This window comes from Saccostrea echinata, unplaced genomic scaffold, assembly GCF_033153115.1.
Source record: "Saccostrea echinata isolate AGI-Se365-2 ecotype Australia unplaced genomic scaffold, CSIRO_AGI_Sech_v1 ptg000048l, whole genome shotgun sequence".
Taxonomy (NCBI): Eukaryota; Metazoa; Mollusca; class Bivalvia; order Ostreida; family Ostreidae; genus Saccostrea; species Saccostrea echinata.
The window spans coordinates 1,489,851-1,512,906 of NW_026889797.1; the positions used below are offsets into that span (position 1 = coordinate 1,489,851).

The 23,056-nt window shown below is 31.4% G+C and overlaps 1 protein-coding gene across 1 annotated transcript in view; it reads right to left on the reverse strand.

Annotated features, from left to right (window-relative positions):
- LOC133203144 (multiple epidermal growth factor-like domains protein 10) overlaps positions 1 to 23,056 on the reverse strand; it is a 43,929-nt gene that overhangs the window by 19,976 nt on the left and 897 nt on the right. Inside the window, exons 2-4 of the mRNA XM_061338989.1 lie at positions 20,464 to 20,706; positions 8,509 to 8,763; positions 6,066 to 6,200 (exon numbers count right to left, since the gene is read on the reverse strand). Coding sequence (XP_061194973.1) covers positions 6,066 to 6,200; positions 8,509 to 8,763; positions 20,464 to 20,706 — 633 coding nt within the window. The remainder of the gene's footprint in view (positions 1 to 6,065; positions 6,201 to 8,508; positions 8,764 to 20,463; positions 20,707 to 23,056) is intronic.

Here is a 23,056-nt window from a genome sequence, read left to right on the forward strand (position 1 = left end):
CTGTAGCGATGTCAGAAAGTCTTGACCTTAATTTATCATGGGGAACAGATGTATATGAAGTTTAAAAGTCGTAGGTTTGTATGGTGTTGATTTTGGTAAAATTTTATGATTTCAAATGTTCCATAAGTTCCATAGAATTTTTTAATATCCACATCTGATTTACACCACTTCTCGAATAAATTGTTGCACAGTACCTTGAGGTTTCTCCTTCACTACTGTTATTATTTTTGTGAGGAGTAAAGAAAGAGGCTTGATAGAACATTTTCTGCAACCCGCTTTGTGTCTTTGCTTGTAAGGATTTTTATAAAGTTCATCCAATATAATGTGGTAATTCAAATTCATTTTAGTTATTGGGAAATTAATATAATTATATATAAATATAAATATAATATTAAATCCTTCCTTTTATTTGTACATCTTTAACATCAGCTGTTTTTTTTAACACTTCATTTATTTGCAGAATTTATAAAAAATTATGAAAATAAAGTAACCAGGATTACAGCAATCAATGCTATCATGTCATCTATATTCGCCGACTAAATATTTATAAAAGAACTATAAAAGAACACCAGGAAAGAAGTTAAACATCTAAAATACTTTTCATCGGTATAAGTTACGGTTTTTTAGGAGAATATTATATTGTACGAATTAACTTTTTGAGGTATTTACTAGCGATAATTAATTAATTAATTAATCAATTAATCTCAAAATCGCAATTCACTAAAGTAATACCAGAAATTTTCGATGTATTAATTAAAAAAAAAAAAACAAACTAATAGTTGGGGAAAAACACAACCAAAAGATTTTTTTTTTTTACAATTTACATTCTTTTAAAAACTGGCAAAATTAAATTTGCACGGCTATTACCGCACGGTCATGCACTATTAAACCCGCAAACGATTGAGCCCGTTTCACTCACGATCTTGTACGATTTGTTTGTTACTATAGGTCGTTATATATATATATATATATATATATATATATATATATATATATATATATATATATATATATATATATATATATATATATATATACAAGGGTTGTCCCAGAAGAACGCGAACTTTTTAAATATTTCATAAACTACCTTACCAAAATTATTCATTTTTGGCACAATGTTGGGAAATGATATTTTCGTCATTTTTACCAAATACTGTAAAGTTGGAGTGTCATATGCATTTAGAAACAGCATTTAAATGATATTAAATATCGGTGGTTGGCGCACGGCAATTTCTTGACGTTCAGAATTGACATTGCCCTCTGTATTTCTCTTCATTACAAGGCTATACGGAAATATAATGTGACAAACATTACATCCATAGAAACTGTACGATCTAAAGTACTTGTGTGTAAAAAAATAATACTTTGATATCATAAATAACAAAAAAAAAAAAAAAAAAAAAAAAAATGACGTTATATGACAAAACACTATTAGTTAAATATTGTTGAAAAAGGCGACGTCGGGCGATAATGCGGCGCACCAAATTATCACTCATTACTGTGTGGAGCGGGGGATGACTCCTGTTCATACGGGAAAAGAGCTGGGAACGAGGGAACGACACAAATATATGTATTGAACACTGATTTATACCGAATAAAAGAAGTTCAAAGATGGATGAACTGGTTTTCCGATGGAAGAAGCGTTTGTTAGACCAACAAGTATGACGACAACCTAAAAAGTCTAGAGCTGGACGTCATACGTGGAGACCGTCGTTAACTATACGCGTACTAAAGTTGATGATTGGGGTTGGGGAATTGTCTATTAAGAGAATTAATTCCTTTTTTTATTCGTAACTGTACATCGCATGAAATGGATAATTTGGTACGTAAAAAAAATCAAATGCATTATTGAATTTCTCCTTTGAACGAATTTTTAAAGACGCACGATTCCTGGACAAATCCAAAAACTCCACGAGCTACGTTTCGACGTCGTTGGTGTTGCGCCGGATGCTACTTTGAATCAGTAATTTATCAGAGAGAAAAATGTTATTTATAGAGAGATTTTATTGAAAGAGCTAAATCCACAAAGGGGCTAAATCGGCCCAGTCATCAATATAAATGAAACTTTCTCACATAAAACTCTAAGATTTGTATGTTGTAAAACAATTTATTTTTTAACAATATCTTTTCTTGTTTTATTTATACATTCGTTTAAATTTGGTATTGTTTTCCTTATTAATACTATCACGTCTTTAAGTTGACGTTACATACTTTAACCTCGTGACGTTGATATTTTGTATAAGAAAGTAACATATGAACGTTAATGGAATAAAAATAACCAATATATGCTCTTCTTTAAAATTTTGGGAACATTTTACAATGAATTTTTTAAGAAGTTCTGAAAACTTTTGGTTTATTTTTTAATTAAAGCTATTTGTACTCTAAAGAAATGCCAAATATTTGTTATATACAACGGTTGTCTGGTATAATCGTTGATACATGTAACACGTTTTAAATGATTATAAGAGACACAATAAGCTGAAAACAAACACAAAGTGTTAATCCATCATATTTGAGTAAAACTGAATTAATGTAGTAAAATTAATAGTCCAACGAAAACACAGGATTTCCAAAATATTTGAATTTCAAAACGGAACCTGAAGTTAAAAAAAGCAAAAAAAACAAGATAAACGGAAATGGCACATATACCACTTTACTCAATGTAAATTACTTAATCGAAATAAAGTTCATTAACTATGATAAATATGTTATATCATCAAAGAGAAACGTTTTTTATATACCCACAATAGATATGAAAAGAGATTTCAGAAGACAAAAACGATCGAATTAATTATTGCTAACTAATCGTTTTCTTATCATATAATCATATCTTACACACTCCCATGTTTGGGAGTGCCTATTAAAACCCTTTTAATAAAATCATAAAGTAATGATTATCTGGTGAGAAGTGAAAACTAAATTAAAACATAACAACATCTAAGACTTTCATATAGTTCAACACCACTTTAAACATTTTACTTATAATTTTCATATATTTAAAATAACGTTTCGTTTCTCCATGTACAATTTCTAACACAACTACAAATAGGTAGGCGATAATGAGTACAGAAGACAATAAAATAATCATAATATCGTATACATATTGCATACGAGATTTTTAACATGGACATTTTCGGATCGTTACTCTTCGTAATTAACAAAAATATACGAAAAACAGCAACTGGCAGTATTAAATGGCTATCATTACATACCGTCGAAAAAAATATATAGACCACATGTCGAGCGACAAAAAAAAAATACCATGTTCAAATGCCCGATCTATGAAGCTATATTCTATATAGACATCCTTTCAAAAAAACAAATATGATAGGTAAAATTAGCAGTTATGTCCGTTAATAATAATAATACATTCATGATACATGGCCATAGGGACCGGGGGGGGGGGGAGGAGGTTGGCCATGCCCCCCCCCCCCATAATTTTGCCGATATACAGAATACTATATTAAACAAAGCTACTTAATGCTTGTGTCCCGTCAATAAAAACGTCTCATCCCCCCCTTTTTTTTGCTTGTCAAGGAATTCTGGTAGTTGATAGTGCCCCCAACTGAAAATTTATGGCTGCGCCCCCCCCCCCCCAACTGAAATTGCTATCTACGGGCCTGGGATCTATAATAAATTTATGCAATGACCGAGTCACGAAAAATCAATCGTTTTCAAATTAAATTTTTATCAAGGAGATTTAAAAAAAAATGAAAACTGCTTATTGAATTTATTTTTTTAAACTATATTTACAAGGACTAATATAATTGGCATTGTTATTTATTCATTTTACTACTTTCTTGTTTTAAACTGTCCCACGTATTTAATGAGTGAGGATGGGAATCCCGAAACCCTCTTCCCCCCAATAACCCTTGTCTTTTTTTTTGTAGATGTAATAGGGATTTTTTTTTTTAATTTTTTGCTTCTTATTTTATATCAATGCTCTAGTTCCAACTTTATGAATTTACACTACTACATGTATAAACATGCTTGCTAATCTTGGTTGTCCTTTTCCCTTGGGCCTGTTACATTTAAGCGAAGTAACTCAAAATAAAGAGGTAGCAAGTAGCCTCCCTTTGACATTTTGTTTCATGTGTTGGCTAGGTCACAGCATGCATCCGATGCTGAAATTACTTAAAACCATAAAGAGTTGCCACTGCCTTGGTAGTAAGTTATTCGTTTATACAATATAGGGCATTTTTCTTATAGAGGCCCATCACAAAATTACACGCGATCTGTAAAATCAATCTATTGTTTATTTGATTTGTCAACTCGAATTTTCTAGGTTCAGTACCTCGTAACATAATTCATGTTAAGAGGTCTCGGATCAGTGAAGGTTTTCACTAATAAATATTAATCTTTTGTCTTAAAATGCCACTGGCGATTTCTGAAACGCATGTTGGGTATGGGTTATAATTATAATACGTGTAGATATAATCTATAGACTCTATTGCGTAACATTAACCATTTGTATGCTGTCGATGCAGACTTCACGACATTTATGTTTTGCAAGGTGGCAAAACAATCATTATAAATACGTCTTGGTAGTTGCATCCGATGTAATTTGTTTAATATTCTAGGCTATTCCGATACGGTCGCTCAGGAGAAAATAAATATGTTGCCTATGTACACATGTTTCTCGGGTGATCTCCCTTTGATTACATAGTGACCATGGTGACGAGGAGCCGGGAGTTTGAAAACAAATATTCAAAGCATAAATAAAAAGGCTGTTAGAGGAAAAGAGAACACATTATTGTTTTAAACATTTCAGCATAATGATGATTTAAATATAGATCAGCTACTTGAAGGAAAAGTCTTGGGTCAAGACTGAGGCACGTAGCACACAAAATGTCGACATAATATTGCATCTACATGCAGTCATGCTTATATAGCGAGAGGTTTTCGTACTTTTTTGCACCACAAAACAAAATAAGTTATAATAAATATAACATTCGCATTTGGAAACTTTTTAATATTTACAAAAACAATATAGATTTTTTTTTCTTTTCTGTTAATGTAGGGTTATCCCCGCTATTTTCACTGTGTGGGTCGGTGCTAAGATATTTGAATCGAACGAAAAGTATTAATTTCGATGTGGCCACACCCCTCGAACAAAATAAAAATATACTTTATTTATTCATATTTTAATCCTCTTTTCAATGGTATAAATTTTATTTTGTTCGAAGGGTGTGGCCACAGCAAAAATTTCAACCAAAGACGAAAAAAATTCTTTATTTCGATAAAAACTAGCAGAGGGAACGTGTTTAGACGTTTTCTGTATAAATATGACGTCATTAAATAAAAAAAATGGCATAAACTATTTAAGTTTGATACCCAAGGATAATATTTCTATTGTTAATTTTCTTCTTTCCCTCAGTTTAATTCTCCTGAAAAAAATGGCCGATTTAGCCCCTTTGTGGTTTAAGCTCTTTCTATGATGTTGTTTATAGTGCATGGCAATTTTTAACTTTATAATATTAGTGAAACGAAGAATATTGAAAAAAGTTCGCGTTATTCTGGGACAACCCAATGGTCACCTATATATACATATATATCTATAAAAACGCAAACAGTTCATAATACTACATATTCACTGGATTTGAAGCCGTATTCACCGAAGGGTCAGTGCACGTGCAGCGGCATTGTGACGTCACAATCGTCCTGAAACAACGTTGAAAACAATGGTTGCAACGGCCGGAGCCAGCTGAATATGCTTTATATATCTGAGCAGGAAAACTTTTAGGAAATTTCTCGTATGATTATTTTCCAAACTTTTCAATGTCTTACACACAGCGAAAGGAAAACACGGAAGTTATAAGTTATAATCTGGACTTTGTTTTTTATTTTTCTACGACAGAAGTTCGATAATGAAAATGGAGTCTCCATGCAGCCTTCAATGTCTTATTCATTCAAATCCTGACTATATAATAAAACAATTATGGACTCGCCTCGGTCAATATTGATATTTTCCTGGTGAATAACAAACCATATTCACCACCGAAAGAGTCCATAATTGTATAATATATATAATTTGATTAAAATGCTATTTGTTTTTGTTTTCTCACGTAATTCACATTGATGTCCCATGTACCCTGGTTTACACCTAGTACAAACACCTGCATCTATTTCACAAGATCGACAGTTATCACCAGGGCAAGGCAAGGAACAGGTAGGTCCATAAAAACCTGTGTCGTTGCAACCTATAAATGAGAAAAAAAAAAATCATAAAGGAAACAAGTCCTTCTCATATGACTAACAATACTGAACAATCATCATGATCATTGCTATATGATCTTTTTTCTGTGACATTTTTTTTTTAATTTCCCTAATTTTCTCTTTTTAAATGTCACTGACAACTTTCTAAACGCTCCGTATTTCTAACAATAAATCCTTGTAACCCTAATTTTATTAAGAAAAAAATACGTAAAAAAATAATAAAAGCAAAGAAACTGAAACCTAGGGCTTTAAAAACTTTTCAAGAAAATATTTATGCAATATATATATATATATATATAGAGAGAGAGAGAGAGAGAGAGAGAGAGAGAGAGAGAGAGAGAGAGAGAGAGAGAGAGAGATAAAATTTTGGCTCCACTTTTGCCTTGGCGTTCAATAAACGTGTACAAGGCATCACAAGCTTTGTTTTTAATTTCCAAATGTGTCCTTAGTAGCTGCAATAATGTAGCCCTCTCCATTTTTTTTTTTTGGGGGGGGGGGGAGAGGGCTACAACTCCCTAGGATCTCCGTAATGGTGCAAGTGCGGGAGTGATTCACTACCGCACAGATTTCGGCTCAAATTATCAGTAACTGGGTATTTTATTAACATATCTTACCTGAACTCATAAAATGTAGTTATGCAGGACATGAATTGATCCAAAAATATACAGAACAATCCGTATATCGGTTATTTTTCGTGTTTGTCAACATAACAACTTGAATTTATCCGCCATGTTTACTGACCTTGATCGATTTTATTTTGGGACAACCAATGAGAATTTGGGATCTAGGGGAGCGGATCTGTATGGATTTCCCTTATTATAAGCATAAATATCACTGTTTATGATAAAAATATCACGTGGAATGCTTTTATTTATCGATGTTTAGTTATATCATACAACACAAACATTTATCAACACCGACATTTACATTATCAAGTGAATTCTAAATTTCAAGCGCAAGTCTCAGTACATCACGCGAGAACTGTCATGGCTGCTGAGGTGAACGACTGGAAAACACGCAGATTTATTTTACTTTGTTTTCGCGTATAAAGGGCTTTGATGTTGATAGTGAATAAAAATTCCGTCTTATTGGAAGTAAGTTGAATGCAAAAACAATTTATTTTGCCTGCAGTCGCCCGTATCTAAAAGATATATTTGCACCATTACGGAGATGCAGTGGAATTGTAGCCCTCTCCTGAAAATATCAGATTAAAAAAATCGGAGAGGGCTACATTATTGCAGCTATGTCCTTAGCAGAAGTGTTCTGTTTAAAGTAACTATACAAGAGATAGGCCAAAATTTTCCGCAAATTCATATTTTTTTACTTAGAAATTTTGTTCTAAGATACAAAATCTCTTTTTTACTATAATATGAAAAACAATTCAACCACACACTTTTTCCAAACATGGTTTGAAAAAGACCTATCGGATCTCTATAAGAAGATTATTAACTCAAATATAAGACTTGAGTTTGCGCAAGTTTAAAAATTACCAGTTGATCTATTGCAAATTTCTTTGATTTTTTTTTTTGTTTGTTAAAAAACTTTTCTTTTGCTACATTTCAGTAAATTATAATAATACAAGTACATTGTATATATGAGTAAAATGTGATGAAAAAGGAACATGCATAGCCCAGGTATTGAAAATTCACATGTAAGCATGCTACTCCTAAGTTTCTCTTACGAGAAAATGTATAATTCAATATATATTTTTTTGTTATTCATTTACGAAAAATTCACAGATTCATTGAAATGGAACCTAATTTATAATGCGTCAAAATGATGGAAATTGATCCGACAGTTTCATAGAGTTTTGCGATTTAAAGAATATTACAATGCAAAAAATTAAGAGTTACTAGATGACGCCACAAAATTTGACCTTTGACCTCTTAATGTGACACTGAGCTTTATTGTGTATAAATGATAGAGACTCCTTAAAAATTTGTACAAATATCAAGTCTCTACTATTTTTGGATCATAAATTACTTCGTATTTAATAATGGAATGTCATATCGCATATAGATGGCATAAACATCTACGATGTAGGCTCTCTAGTGACCAATATGTAGGATGTTTCTATCACAGCTTTTTTTTCTTTTAATTTTCTTACAAAACTCATTGATTATAGACATCATAGTGATATTTTTCTTTTTTTTAGAGCACTTAGTAAGAAATGAGTTCAAACATATTTCAGGGAGTTTTATGCTACATGTACCTTAAATGACCCAATACAACGTGCATTTATTAATTTTTCCCCTTGAAAAATAATCAACATAAAATACTTTTAAAACATACCGAAAACCTCAACTTCGCACAGTTCATTATGTGCATATATAGAAAACTGGTCAGCATTTGATGAAGTTTGAGGTCTCTCGTTGAAATATATGACATATTGTCCGTGTGCTTGACATCTTATGTTCACTACCGCTGGTATTGTGGATCTGGTGTAGTTCGTGTCATGGAAACATAGATGTCCATCTTTAATGTGTGTTGTGTTAGATATATAAACATAAAATCCTAAAAATCTAGATGTGTAGCCGTTAGAAGCACCTAAATTGTAAATTAAATTAAAATTTAAAAAATCAAATCTTTGGGTAAAATAGAATCATATTTCATTATTTCAACATGTAACACGTATATATTTTCCCCATGCAAAATCGGCATTATTCGCTAATGACTTCTCTGCTACCTTGGTGGGACAAACTTTCAAATTTTAGATATCAAACTTTGAATGAGATAAACAGTCTATGGCTAAATTGCTTTGTTTGTGTGATAATTCATTCACTGCTTAAAACGTGGAAGTTAGTCGAAGAAGTTGGATTATTATTTAAAGAACTGGAATAGGAATAGGTTACTCTTGTTCTAGTATCCTCATGTACTAGTGTATTGCAAAAATAAAATACGTGTAGCTGTCTAGGTTTTTTTTTTCTTTGATACATGTAGTGCACAGCTAGGTGATTGACTCTCATACCTGCATCATCCCACGCCGAGGTTCGGGAAAACAATTATGAAGCCACATTAAAACAATTCAGATGAATTTCGATGATTAAATGCTAATGTTATTTTGAATACACGCTAAAGTACTTAGTTTCTCATAAATAATTTAGAGATAAATCATTGTGCAACTTATCTTGTACATGTCATAATAACACTATCCTAATGTAGAATGAAAACCAACCTGTTCTTGCTGTACTTATTGAGATGACATCATTGACTAGTTTAACACGAGTTTTCTCTGTACTGAAGGTGTCTATCTAGTTATTAACGTATCTTGTAAATGTGAAAATAAAATGAAATAAGCGTTATCTGACCAAAATGGAGACATATTCTTCAGTTTTTAATAGCTATTTTATATTCAGATTGAATTTAAAAAGTATATATCTTATATGAAGCCCCAGTAAAGGGGACTTGTGCAGTAAGAGTACACGAATGACAGACTGAACCTTTTGAATATCTCTTACGTTCAAAGGAATCTGCTAAACAATAAATTATGAGTTTTCAAACAAGTGTACCTATTATTGCTACTATTTTGAAAAGTGCTGGGAGCTGATTCTTTTGGTTGTTTTAATCCGTGATTTCAAATTATATCAATGCATGTAAGGTCTTTGTATGAAAACTGTCGAAAGACGGCTTAATTTTATCTATTTCCGGAGCATGAAGAAGTTGCTCCCAGCACATTTCATCTGAAAAAATAAGTTTCAATTAAGAAAGCAGAATACATTTCATAGAGAAAAAAAAGTTAATGGTTGAACTTTTACGATCTTTGTAGCTGTGTGTATATATATATATATATATATATATATATATATATATATATATATATATATATATATATATATATATATATATATATATATATATATATATATTCTAAATTTAAATTTGTCACGAGACAAACGGCTGTATATGTGATGTCAATGTGGCCGAACTCAACAGAGACCCGAAATATACATATGCAAATATCAGAATTGCAATTCACCGCCACGGTAGTTCAGTCGGTAGAACACTCGCTCCGTGATCCTCCGTGATCGGAAGGTCGTGTGTTCGAATCACGGCCGCGACTGACCTAAGTCGATAAAAAAAGGTAGCAACTGTTCCTTCGCCAAGTGCTTGGCACTTTGGAGTGAAAGGTACTAGTCTTTCGGGTGAGATCTTAAAAACCGAAGATCTGTGTCACGGTAGGCGTTGACAAGAACCCTCACTGGTCAATGACCCTGATTACCGAGTAAAGGTATTTTGAAGCCATTCACAAGTAAATGGTGACGTCTCTTTATCAATAAAAAATTCTCAAACGGAATGAAAAAAACAACAACATATGTATCCTTATAATCGGTCAATCAATCAATCAATCAGAATTCCAAGTCCTGAAAACTTATGATGTTAAAATAAATTTCAACACTATATCCATTGTCTCGGAATATCTTAAAGAATAATTCCTATGGGCGTCCTTAACCCCTTCTCTACCGCATCGGTCAATATGACCGATAGCGCGTTAAAACAAGACTTCGCGAAAACAGGATCTCCGTATCTTTTTATAATAGCATTAAGGTATATAATCTATATATCATTTTTTAGGAAATTTTCTCTACTTTTAAACCCTGTAAAAATTTTATAGCATATACGTCGGTAATGAATAGATTTTTCGTTTTGAAGACATTCATGACTTTTTGAAAATGGCGCAAATTTCAAAAGCAAGGACGATTTTCCCGACGATTGGCATACTTTTTCCTGATTAATTGCATAAAGAAAGTTTGATATATTTAAAAAGCATATTTTCTCTGCTTTTCAAATATGTAAAAATTGTTGTTTTTACTTTAAAATATTTTGTAAAAAGAAGCATTTTCTTCCATGTTTGTGTTTTTTTCTCGTTTTTATTTATAATATTTAAACAAAGCTCATTTTTACTTGTATTTCTATATTGAAATAGGGAAAACAAAATACAGCTTGTAAAAGTGAAGAAAATTTCCATTTCAACAAGCCTTTACTTGTCTTCTAACTCTCAGTATTTTATGAATTACGATAGTTTGAATTTTGGACCTCCGCGTAATATTTGTTGAAAAATCGGGGCTGATCAATATTTAACGTCAAGGTCGATTTCGTTGCGCCTCACTCGGAACAACATATTGTTTAGTACTACTTTATTATATATTTTTATTGAAATAAATACTTTTTACAAAATAATTGGTTAAAAAAAAAACAACAAAATATATCTTTAAACCTTTAGTGAAGTGTGGTTTTGTTTTTGTTTTTGTTTTGTTTTCTCTTTCATATAATGAATTTATTTATCTATTTTTATACATACAATAATGTTGAGTAAAAAAAAAAATGTACATGTATATTCCCTAAGAGTCTTTACGTCGAAAAAGTCAGAATTTATATTGGATTATGTGTCATATATTCTTTATATAAATATAATTAGACCTATACTGACATGAAATTTAAATTTAAACCATTTTGAAACAAGCAAAAAATCTCGCATAAATTTTACACGACTCATCACTGTATGAGTTGATACGAATCGAGATTACCACGTGTTTCCGCTGTAGCAGTAAACAACATGATGTGAACATCAATTTTCATGATTATTTTATGATGGAGAACATTACATCAATTCATCAGATAAGACGGTCATTCCATTGGTATTACAGGTGAGTAAGTATTGGTTGAAGAGTTTAAAACTGTTTTGAAATTGCATTTATTCACGTTCAAATGAAAACAAGTGGTACACTATGCACACTGATACTGATACATGTACATGCATAGGCGTTAGCCGGTATGACCTCGCATTATTAGATTGATACTTGTTCAGCTAATTTTGTGTTGTTTTAGAAGTGTATAAGTTTTGATGGCCACCCAAAGTATCATTCAAAGTAAAATCAAGTTTGGCATAATTCTCGAGAGTTGTCGTCTAACACAAACACATCGAATTTTCAGCACATTTAGGGTGCTGGCTTCGGAACGTTCAGCTGTGAAGATCCACTTGCTAACCCTACCATGCACTGGAATGACCATGATGTGGAGGACACAGGTGCTTATTATAACCAATGAACAGATAAATCATTTTTTCTTTCTTTTTGTAGTGAAAATTCCTGTATCTCTAAACATTAATTCTAAATAAAGTGAACTTTTAATTGTATTTACTTGATATTGCATTCAAAATTGACTAATATTTTGAAAAAAATATGTGATACACATGATATTTATAATGCATGATTATTCATGTAAACTCGCCATTTTACCACCCATTATGCTCAAATATGGAGCCAGCTTTCGTTTATAGACTGCTGTGTTATTTTCAATCTGCATGAGATATGTGGTTAGAATTTCTGTTTCTCAATTTTCAGTTTCCTTTGAATTATCACATATACATGGGTGGTAAAACTTCATTCAATGGATGGCTATTCGTCAACACTCCCATGTACACAAACAACCTTGTTCAAAGAATCTTGCCCTGGAGAAACAGTTTTCAGCCCATTGTGGCCTTTCTCTTAAAAACCCTGACAGCCGAAACTTAAAAAGGTTTTATTTTAATTTTGATAGAATTAATGGGTATGTTATTTCTTTTAGCTCAATAATTGACTGAAATGATGGTTTACTACTAGGCTGTTATTTTTTAGTCATAGTACATAGACGTTCCCATACCATATACATGTAACTACATGTATCACATACTACATAAACTTTCTAAATAAATACTTTTAATTTGAAAGGGAAAGTTATTTCAACATAATCAGTGTGTTAATTCTAGCTTTCTTACTTTTATATATGTAAATTTACATTAACTTTATAATAATTATACCTATTTAATTATAAAAACTTAATCTTTTATAGGATAGAAGCTAATTGCGCGAATACAACCAGAACTGATTATGTCTTGGACAAGTCAAAGGAGTTCCTCCAGTCTTTCAGAGAGATGGCAGTTGATGAAAGAATGGTCGCCACAAAGCAAAAGTGCTCTGGTATTCAGCATTTTGTGATTGATGTCTGATTTGGAATTCAGTTAGCAATATTTCTGGATTTAATCTTGTGATGAAGTCAGTTAGTTTATATTGTCTTGCTGAATCAAAAGCTGGGGTAAAATTCATGATAATAAAGATGATTTTTTATGGTTTCAAGAAAATTGATTTATTTTTGTTTAACAGAAAGATTGCATAGTAGTTACTGTTATGTAATTTTTGGTAATTTTTACATCACTGTTCACGCAGCACAGTTAAGGCTACAAAAAGGGGGCGGAGCCTAATTTGTACGGGAAAAGTTAACTATGACATCATACAAAACCAACATTTCTTAAAAATACTAGAAAATGAAATGATTTGCTATTTTTAACTATAGGAAACCATCAAACTACATCTAAACTTACTATAACATGCTGTTTTGTCTTTAGTTAAATTCCACATAGCAAGGTATAAACAAGTCACTGATCGCGATGCACTTGTCGATGTGACGTCATTTCGTAAAACCTGACGCAGTTTGTATGCAGTGAAAGGCGGATCAAGAGATATTTTAACACCGAAAAATGTATCCTATAATTAAATAAAATATTATTTAAAGATATTTAAGAGGGCCATTAACTTGGATGCGATGTCTTCTTTATGATTTTATTTATATATATTCTGTATATTTCCTATTTAATTGATACTACCGTATATTTGTATGCAAGTACATCGGAGGGTAACGTAAGGGTCTTAATAAATCGATCTAGTGCAAGGGCATACACTCAATGGATCACAGTAAGCTTTTACATATAAACTCTAGAAGTATTAAGGTATCGGAAAAGTGCTGCGATCCTGATGAAATCTTGAAAATGAATTAATTATATCTATATTTAATGCCGTTGACCAGTAAAAAATACAGAATGCGGTCATATAAATATGATTTTAACAATGAAATAGCAGAATCTATAGAGGATCGGAGCACTTTTCAGAAACTTCGATATGTGTTGAAAATATTTATACTCTAAATTTAGAATTTTAACTTGATTATGCCCTTGCACTAGTGAAATTTATAGGTGACCTCAATATTGCCAGTATATGTGATATATCACGTGACTGCCGCATCACGTGACAAGTCTAAATATAAAATCTTATCGTCTTCAATATGTAGTTATTAACCATAATTACATTTGTCGGAAATCAATAAAGTACTGAAAAGAATCGCCATCCTGATTAAGAATATCTTTTTAATCACAAAAAATGCCGATATTTCCATTGCTCACCTTAACTGTACTGCGCAGCCAGACCTGTTTGTTATTTTTCATTGAAATTCAGGTTAGATTGAGTAAGGAAAGAAATTTAAAAACCTTTGTTAGCCAATCCTACAGTAAATGTATGGGAGTTGTGGGTTTGTCAGTTCAATTTGCTTGTAAATATCCATCACACATTGGAACATAGTTGCACTGGTGGAAAGTACTAGGTTTTTTTTTATTTACCTGATATTATGATTGTGAACTCTTTTTTAAAGAAATTGGAACAAAAGAAAACAATTCGCTAATTGTTCTCCAAATTTTAGAGAGCTTGAATTTTTTTTGATTTACTTGCATTGTCAATTATTGCATTAAAAGACCAAGTCAAATGTTTCTCATCAAACATGGCTATTGAATTTCGCTATTCTTCTAACAAATCCTTAGCCTATCTTGCTATCATTAGTCAGGATTTTTTTTTCTCGAGTCATGATTAGAGTTTATAGACATCATTTCACCAGACAGCAAGTGCTAAATGACATTATCTTCATTCAGGATATTTCTGGACTCTTGATAATAAAAAACTCATGTAAACAATGACTCATAAGATACTAGAATTCCATTCTTTAAATAGCTATGGCATCATCCAACTTGAAGATGATGTGTACATTATGTAATCTTGAATCTATATTGCAGAAGTAGACTTGCAAATATACTAACAAATAAACCTATCTGCTTGTTTATTATTCTTGAGATACTTCATTTTTAAAAATGCTCTTTATTTCTATCAATAATGCAAGCTGTGATTCGAGATCATGTGACCTAAACAATCCTGACTTTTGATAGCATAATAGGCCAAGGGTTTGTAAGAAGAGTAGCAGATCAGAAATCTTTGGCTACCAAATATAAATGCATGCCACATAAATTAGATGAATGAAGGGATTGTAATGAAAAAACCTCTTATTTAAAAAGAGATTCTAAGTTCCATGCATAGTCCATCTTGTGAGTCCATCTTCATACTTATCAAATGACAAAAATTATTTTAACAAGTGACACAATAAAGCCATGGAATCTGTTAAAAACTAGAAAATGTAAGATAATTCTTGTAAGAAAAGAAAATTGTAAGTATTTTCTTATATTCAAATAGACAAAGACAATTGTGGTAGTTTTTGAAAATGATTAAATATGTACTTAATTAACTGTATAATTTATGAAAATTTGTTGATAACTGGTTGCATTACTTTTTTACCATATTATTTTAACAGTTTGTGTCACTAAGGTTGATATACATGTAATCACATCTTACAGATTTTATGTCAGTTCACTTAAGTTATAGATATATTTTTTGAATGGCAATCAAGATATGCAAAATTAAAAAAAAAAAGAACAATTCATTCGTGTAATATATCTCTGTGGATTCTGTCGTTCAAAGTGTTATATGTCAATTATTAGACAATATATCCATAATAATTGCAGCATTTCAAAATGGATATGTTCTTGCAATTTAAGGCAGAATTCTGTATTCATATGACCTTGACCCCCTAAGAAAAGAAATGTCAAGGTCAATACATAAGACAATTATCTGATGTACATGTATGTTCTATACATTATTTTTGCCCCATTTCTTACAACATCGTGAAAAGCACAAAAGTAGCTTTCAATGAATGAGCGATAACAAACTTCCGAAAAATTGAAATTTTTGTTGTTGCTTAGCAACCACTTAGAGGTCATTGAACACATATTTGAGCATAAGTGGTATATGGATGTTGTAGTTCAGCATGATGCTTTCTAAAGAGTTTATTCAGAACTATCTATTTCAGCATTCATTGTTGTAACATTTAGCTAGAATATTGAGAAGTGTTAAAAAAAAAATGATAAAATTCTGCAATTATGTCACCTTTGACCTCCTAGAAATAAGCGTACTGAAGTCAAACTTTAAGACAAATATTTATTGTACATCCTTCTTAATATTATGGCCCCATATCTGACTTTAAAAGGTAATGGAATGCATAAATATGATTTGGATGAGCAAATAACAAGAAATACCGCCCGAAAAATACAAAATACCCGTTGCTTAACAACCTCTTTAAAATCTTTATTTTGCAGAATTGAAAAAAAAATTATGTGATTAATATAGTTCAGTATAATGCCCTTTTGCGAGTATATTCTAAATTTCCTATTTCAACATATATCATTGTAAATGTTTAGCTTAAAGATTAAAAAGTGTCCAAAAATTCAATAAAATTCTGCACTTATTTGACATTTGACCTCTATTTCCAGTTGTAAGGTCAGTCGTGAGGTGTCTGAATAGCTATGGAATATCATCTCTGGAAAATTCCCTACAAAATGGTATGCATAATGCCTACCTTTCCCTCTAGATAAAAAGGTTAAAAATTAATTTATAATGATATGTCAAAAGGTCTTCAAAGTCGCTTAAAATACACCGTTAGAGAAAGGGTTAATCTAGTTGCGTAAACAATCGGTAAGTACGAGTACTTGCTGATATGTTCATAAATTATGTTTCTATCTCAATATACTAAATTTATAAATTGTTGGCATTACAGTATATTATCTTTAATAGCCTATACCTTTAAAAAAAAAAAAAAAAAAAAAAAAAAAAAAAAGAATCCTTGCAGATAGTTTATGTATATTTTCCCCCGATAAATCCATTTTAAATCATATCCTAGAATCATTCTACTTATTGAGTAGTCCTTAGTTGATTAGATATCATCCCTGTGTTTTGATAAAGATTATCTCATGTGTGCCTAACGCAAAGAGAGATGTGCAAAATAAAGCAGAACTAAATCTGTTAAATGAGCTCTAATTTTTCAAAAGTTATCACATCAAACTCGAATGAGTTTGCTTTTACACGTGACAGGGATCGATGCCTTGGTGAGAAATACTCTTTTAGGGCTTTAAAAAATCAAGAAATGTTTATTCAGAGAAAGAAGTTGCGACAAACAACCTGAAGTCATACAGTTATTTTTTGCTTAAATAAAGATGCATGGCGAATGTGCAAATAGAAACTATTTTACTCTCATATGTGTCATGTGTTATATTTCATATAGTACACTATTGGAGGAAAAAATGCCTAAAAGCCACATTATACTGTTAATATTTGTTTGATAATTACTGATATTATGCTGTTTTTGCTGATAACTACTGACACTTACTGATATCAATACTGGTGATAAATTTAGTTGATTCTGACAAATACTGATAATTACTGTCGCCTTTACGATTGAGTCTAATAATTGCCGATAATTAATATTGCTGTGAATAACTGAGAATTTACTGAGGTCATTGTTCTGGTTAAATAGCCTGAGTGATGATAAAATGTATAAAAAGAAATCAATATATCGTTATAAAAAATTCTAAAAGACATTTTAATACAGTCACTAGTTGTAGTCATCAATTTGACTTGTATAGATTTATAGATAGAATGCGTGAATATATGACAAGTAACATGTAGGTGTTCCGATTGCTCTATTAATTGACCCCCCCCCCCTCTTCTATACATAGTTCTCCTTTAAAGAAAGCGGTATTAAATATTTGATTAAAAAAACGCAATAGCTTTTTCGGTAAAATGAATGTTGACAGACATGGTCATAAAGAACCGACAAAGAGCTTTTGGCGTTGAACCTTTCAAAAGCTAGGACAGGGTTGTACCAATTCGTCTTACAAGAGTTTCATCCATTGCTATAATTTTTTTACCAGGTTAAGGCATTTTGTTCTCATTTGATGGTATCTTTATTAATGAATGCGTATATATTAAGGATGGCATTTGGTACATGTAACCGGTTAACCGATTACTCAGTCGGAACAATGGTAATCAGTTAGAAAAATCGGAAATCGGTTATTTGAAGAAAAAAAAAAAACTTTAAATGTAAATTTTTGAACGAAATTTCAAAATTTTATTTCAAATTCTTAGAAAAGCGCAGGTATGTTAAGGCAGTACCAAGATCATATTTCGGCGAATTTAGACTTTTTTCGTAAAATGGAACATTGATATATCGGAAAAGTCATAGATAAAACATCTACTATTATTATCGATTGTATAGATGTCACTGAGTCTTAGGCTAAAAGAAGCACTCAATTACGACGTCATCACGTGACGTCTATAAATAGAAAAATTGCCTTAATGAAAAAGTGAAAAGTTCAACACTACCCCGGAGATAATTCATTTCTTTTAGTGAAAATAATTATGTAAAAACACCACTGGGCCATGAAAAGTGCTGCTAGAATCCTACTCTCCCGACACAGAAAAAAACATTCCAAAGTTTTGCATGAAACCTTAACAATTTTTTTTTTTACATTTTATACATACAATCAAGGAATTGCTTTCAATTCATGTTAACCACACGATTCTAGCAGCACTTTCCAAGTACTAAAGAATACAAGCTTTCGATACAAACAAAAATTATGTTTCAGAGTATGCGGCGTAGTGTTGAACTTTTGTATCTTTGTTGTTATAGAACGACAGAGGAAAGGATGATAGGGATTTCAAAGCACTGCCTGTGTTCATTATAAGAAAACATGATAAGAATATATCAGCGTACCTGATTCTTAATCTTTAATTCCTTATGAATCACACATACAATTCACAGTATATGCTGACATCATTTCAGTAATGGGTTGCTTAGTTTATGAGGTGTTAGTTACTGTTTAAACAGCGCGTCCGTGCTCAGACTATCCTTAATTTCTTAATGCGTGGACAATATCAAAATCACTTTCGGGTACTGTGAATATAATAGTGAACCTGCTTTCAATGACTATTGAGTATATTCTGCGAATGTAAATCAAATAAGATTTTCAACTAAAATATAAGATTTATCAATAGTTCTGATGAAAGCAGCGAGGCAAGCTGCGACATACGATTTGAGAAGTTTTTTTTTTTTTTTTGTTTTTGATAATTATATCAGACATCTTTCATTTTTTTTAAATTGAAATGAAATTCATAATTGTTCCACTAGACATAAAGAGATTATTACAGTTGTCTTTTATAGCTATTTGTGTATATAAATATAAATAAACCTTACTTGAGAAAAAAACTACTTATTTCTATTAGGAATATACCAATGAAATAATTATGTATTTTGATACGACTAACTGGTTAATCGGTTGGAACGTCTTGCGGTTAACCGATTAGCAATTTTGTAATCGATTGTCATTCCTAGTATATTTATATAATACTATGAAATATTAAAAAATACCTTTCGTCGGAATTCCGAGCATTATTGAGTGTCCATTTCTTTTGGAAAGTTTGTGAACATTACATATTTACATTCCATATCTATTTTGCCTATAAAGTGTATGGAAAGCGACGGCATTCAAAACACCATAACACGGACGGGGGTCAAAGGGTTAAAGTATGCATTTTATTTTGATATCGCAGACATTGGACGCCGAAGAAGTGGAACTTCTGAAGCGGAAATCCAAATTCACACGCACATTGAACAGAAGCTGTTGCAATGGCTCTTCCATTAATTTTAACTTAACCGAAGGTTAATACAGAAATTTTGAAATATAAATTACATTGGTAGTCATGGCAAGAAGTTATATATATTTAAATCGAAGTAATTGTCATGGGATTTAAATACCGAACTCATGGCGTCATAACTTTCAAGGAAAATTCATTTTAAACAAGTATATGAAAAAGGAGTTTAAAAGTATATACCGTGAATAACATATGTGATCCACAGGGAATTAAAGATAAAGAATCCGGTACGCTGATTTATTTTTTTTTTTTCGTATAATGAAGGCAGATGATGTTTTTAAATCGCGATCAGCCTTTCCTCCGTCATTCTTCTGAACAAAGATGCCCAAGTTCAACACTACGACAGATTTTTTTGAAGCATTGTTTTTTTTTTTTTTTTTTTTTTTTTTTTTTTTTTTTTTGGTTATATCGAAATATTGTATTTTTTAGAACTTGGAAAATGCTGATAGCATCGTGTGGTTGGCATGAGATAAGATACAGAGGACATGTAGTGTGGGAGGAAAAAAAAAACTTGCTTCTTCTTGGTTGACGCAGGAAAAAAAATGTGTGTGAAGACAAAATAATGTGCAATTACCCCAGTGTGCATTATCTGTCCTGTAATACATCCTTATATCATGTATGCTGTGGATGTATGTCAAGTTAACCCACCAGGTGGCAGTTTTGTATCCATCAGCTGAAGTAGCACATTGGCCCCCAAAGGCAGAGAGGTTATTCTTCAAACCATCAACAGCATTGCTGGAGTCAAATGTATCACTTGAAAAAACTGGAGTGAAATATGGGTGAGATTGGTATGTTGGTTTATTTAAAGACAGATTTTCTGAAAAAGAAGAAATATATTTGTGTAAATATTGCCAGATTGTGATGAATTAATTATCATCTATTTAGTTCAAATGTTTAAAAATATTTGAACACAATTTCTTTTAATTTAATTAGGAGAAGTCGACATTTGCAGTTGGAATTTTTTTTTAATATCTTTTTTCGGCAGTCTTGTAAATAAGTAAGGCTCTCTGGATGAGGTTTTTGATTAATTGGTATTTTGTGAACTCTCCTTGGTGTTTTTAATGAAGTCACAAAATGCAAAGTGACGTCAACTGTAGTACTAAGTAAATGCTGATATCAAATAGAAATATGCCAATATTAAACGAAAAAAAAAAAGTTTTTAAATTCATACCCCATTTGTCCTTTGAGTTAAATCCTACCTAATATAATGTCATCAATGTTCGCGTTCGATAGACACATCCTTGCACGTTCACAAATTTTAACTTTATCCTTATTACTTTAGAAAAGTAGCAATTTTGTTGTTTATTAATGAAAAATATTAAAACCATAATGCAGAAATTTCAGAGTAGAAATGTAAAAAAGCAAAATCCTCTCACCAGTATTGTCAGTCCGTGCTCAGTGGTGTGTGCAGAGTTTAACAATTGAACACACCCGGTGAAAGGTAAACATTAACAACAACAGAGCTCGTTCCCTGTTTACAAAAACAGTTTACGTTTCACGGGTGTATTCAATTTGTTAAACTCTGAACACAACTACACAATACTGAGCACGGGCTGACAATATTTAAGTGAGTGGATTTTGCTTTCGCACATTTTTACTCTGAATTTCCTGGATTATAGATGTAATATTATTCATTAATACATTGCAAAATTGCTACTTTTCTTAAGTATTAAGGATAAAGTTAAACATTGTGAAAGTGCAAGGATGTGCTAATCAAACGCCACCCGAAATTCGTTAGTTTCAATAATTTCCAGATTAAATAAGTTTTTGATTTTATTTCGTGTGAAATGATATAGCAACATATAAGTTGTGATATTATACAGAAAATTTGAGAAAGTGTAAACTTCAAATCTGTGTCTATGCACCTTTAAATCACTAGCTATTATGTACTGTGAAATAATCAAATTATTATAATATATACATCCCAAGTCTGTCTATTGTATTTATAAATAAATCTCCTAGGATAATAACATGATTGATGTGTCCCATTTAATAAATATATTGTTTTAAATAATATTTTTGAGAGAGCTTTTAGGTGGAGTGTCATGCACATTACATATGCTACTTAAGAGAGTTTATGGTCGTAGCAGTGAGGTTTTCACCATGCTGCCAACACCTATCTTTACATTGTATCCTTACAAGGTGCATGGGGGTATACCACTAATGAAAGGTTAACTTTTTTTTTTACCATAATATAGAAGTCAGAGTGTCTAATGATTAAGAAGTCGTCCACAACTGTGTAATCATATTAAGCCTTTTCTTATTGATAAAGTGAAAAATTCAACACTACTCCGTTGTTTAATTATTTTCTAACGTAACGATCTGGGTATTAAAAATGCTGCAAATTTTATCAGATAAATAATAAGTCCACATCTACATTGTGTTAAACCTTATTAAAAGTTAAATTATTTATATATAAAATCAATGATTCTTTTTCCTGACTCGTGTTTACAACACAAATTTTAAAACACTTTCCAAGAAAGAAAAATACAGCCTGATTTTTATTCTTAAATTAAGTTATGGATAAAATTAATCAATAAACAAGTTTATAAACAACCGGATATTTCTTTTCCTCAGTGGAATTTTTAAGGCAGTTGCAGGAACAGTTTTAAGTTGATATGCATTGGCAAAAATATTTGATATAGCGAGACAAAGTTAGGAATTGTACAAAGGTTTAATAACGTAAACGATACTTAAACATAATGTAAACTTAAAAGCTACTTTGAAGATTGGATAAACGCTGCGGAAATGTAGCTTTAAGATGAAAATTGAGCACCTAAGAACTGCAGCTTAAATGTGGCTTTATGGAACTAACTTCTTTAAGCCACCATTAAGCCGTCTTTAAGCGATTGCTTAAAGATGGTATTTCGTCTTGTGAAGGGTCGTATAGAATCTTCAACGTTCTGCCTTTTTTCAACACACATTAAGTCAATTTAATTAGCCTTTCCTCCGTTGGTTGGAGATGAACCTTAATGGTACAACATCAATTTGATTTGATTTTTATAGCTTGCGGTATATTTCTTTAAAAAATGATGCAATACAATAAAGTTCACTTGCTTATTGTAGAAATCAGATAATGAATAATCTTTTTGTAGGACTAATAAAGATGCTCAGGTCGATAGAGAATATACTTACTTTCCAATCGTCAACTTCCCTTACTTATGCAG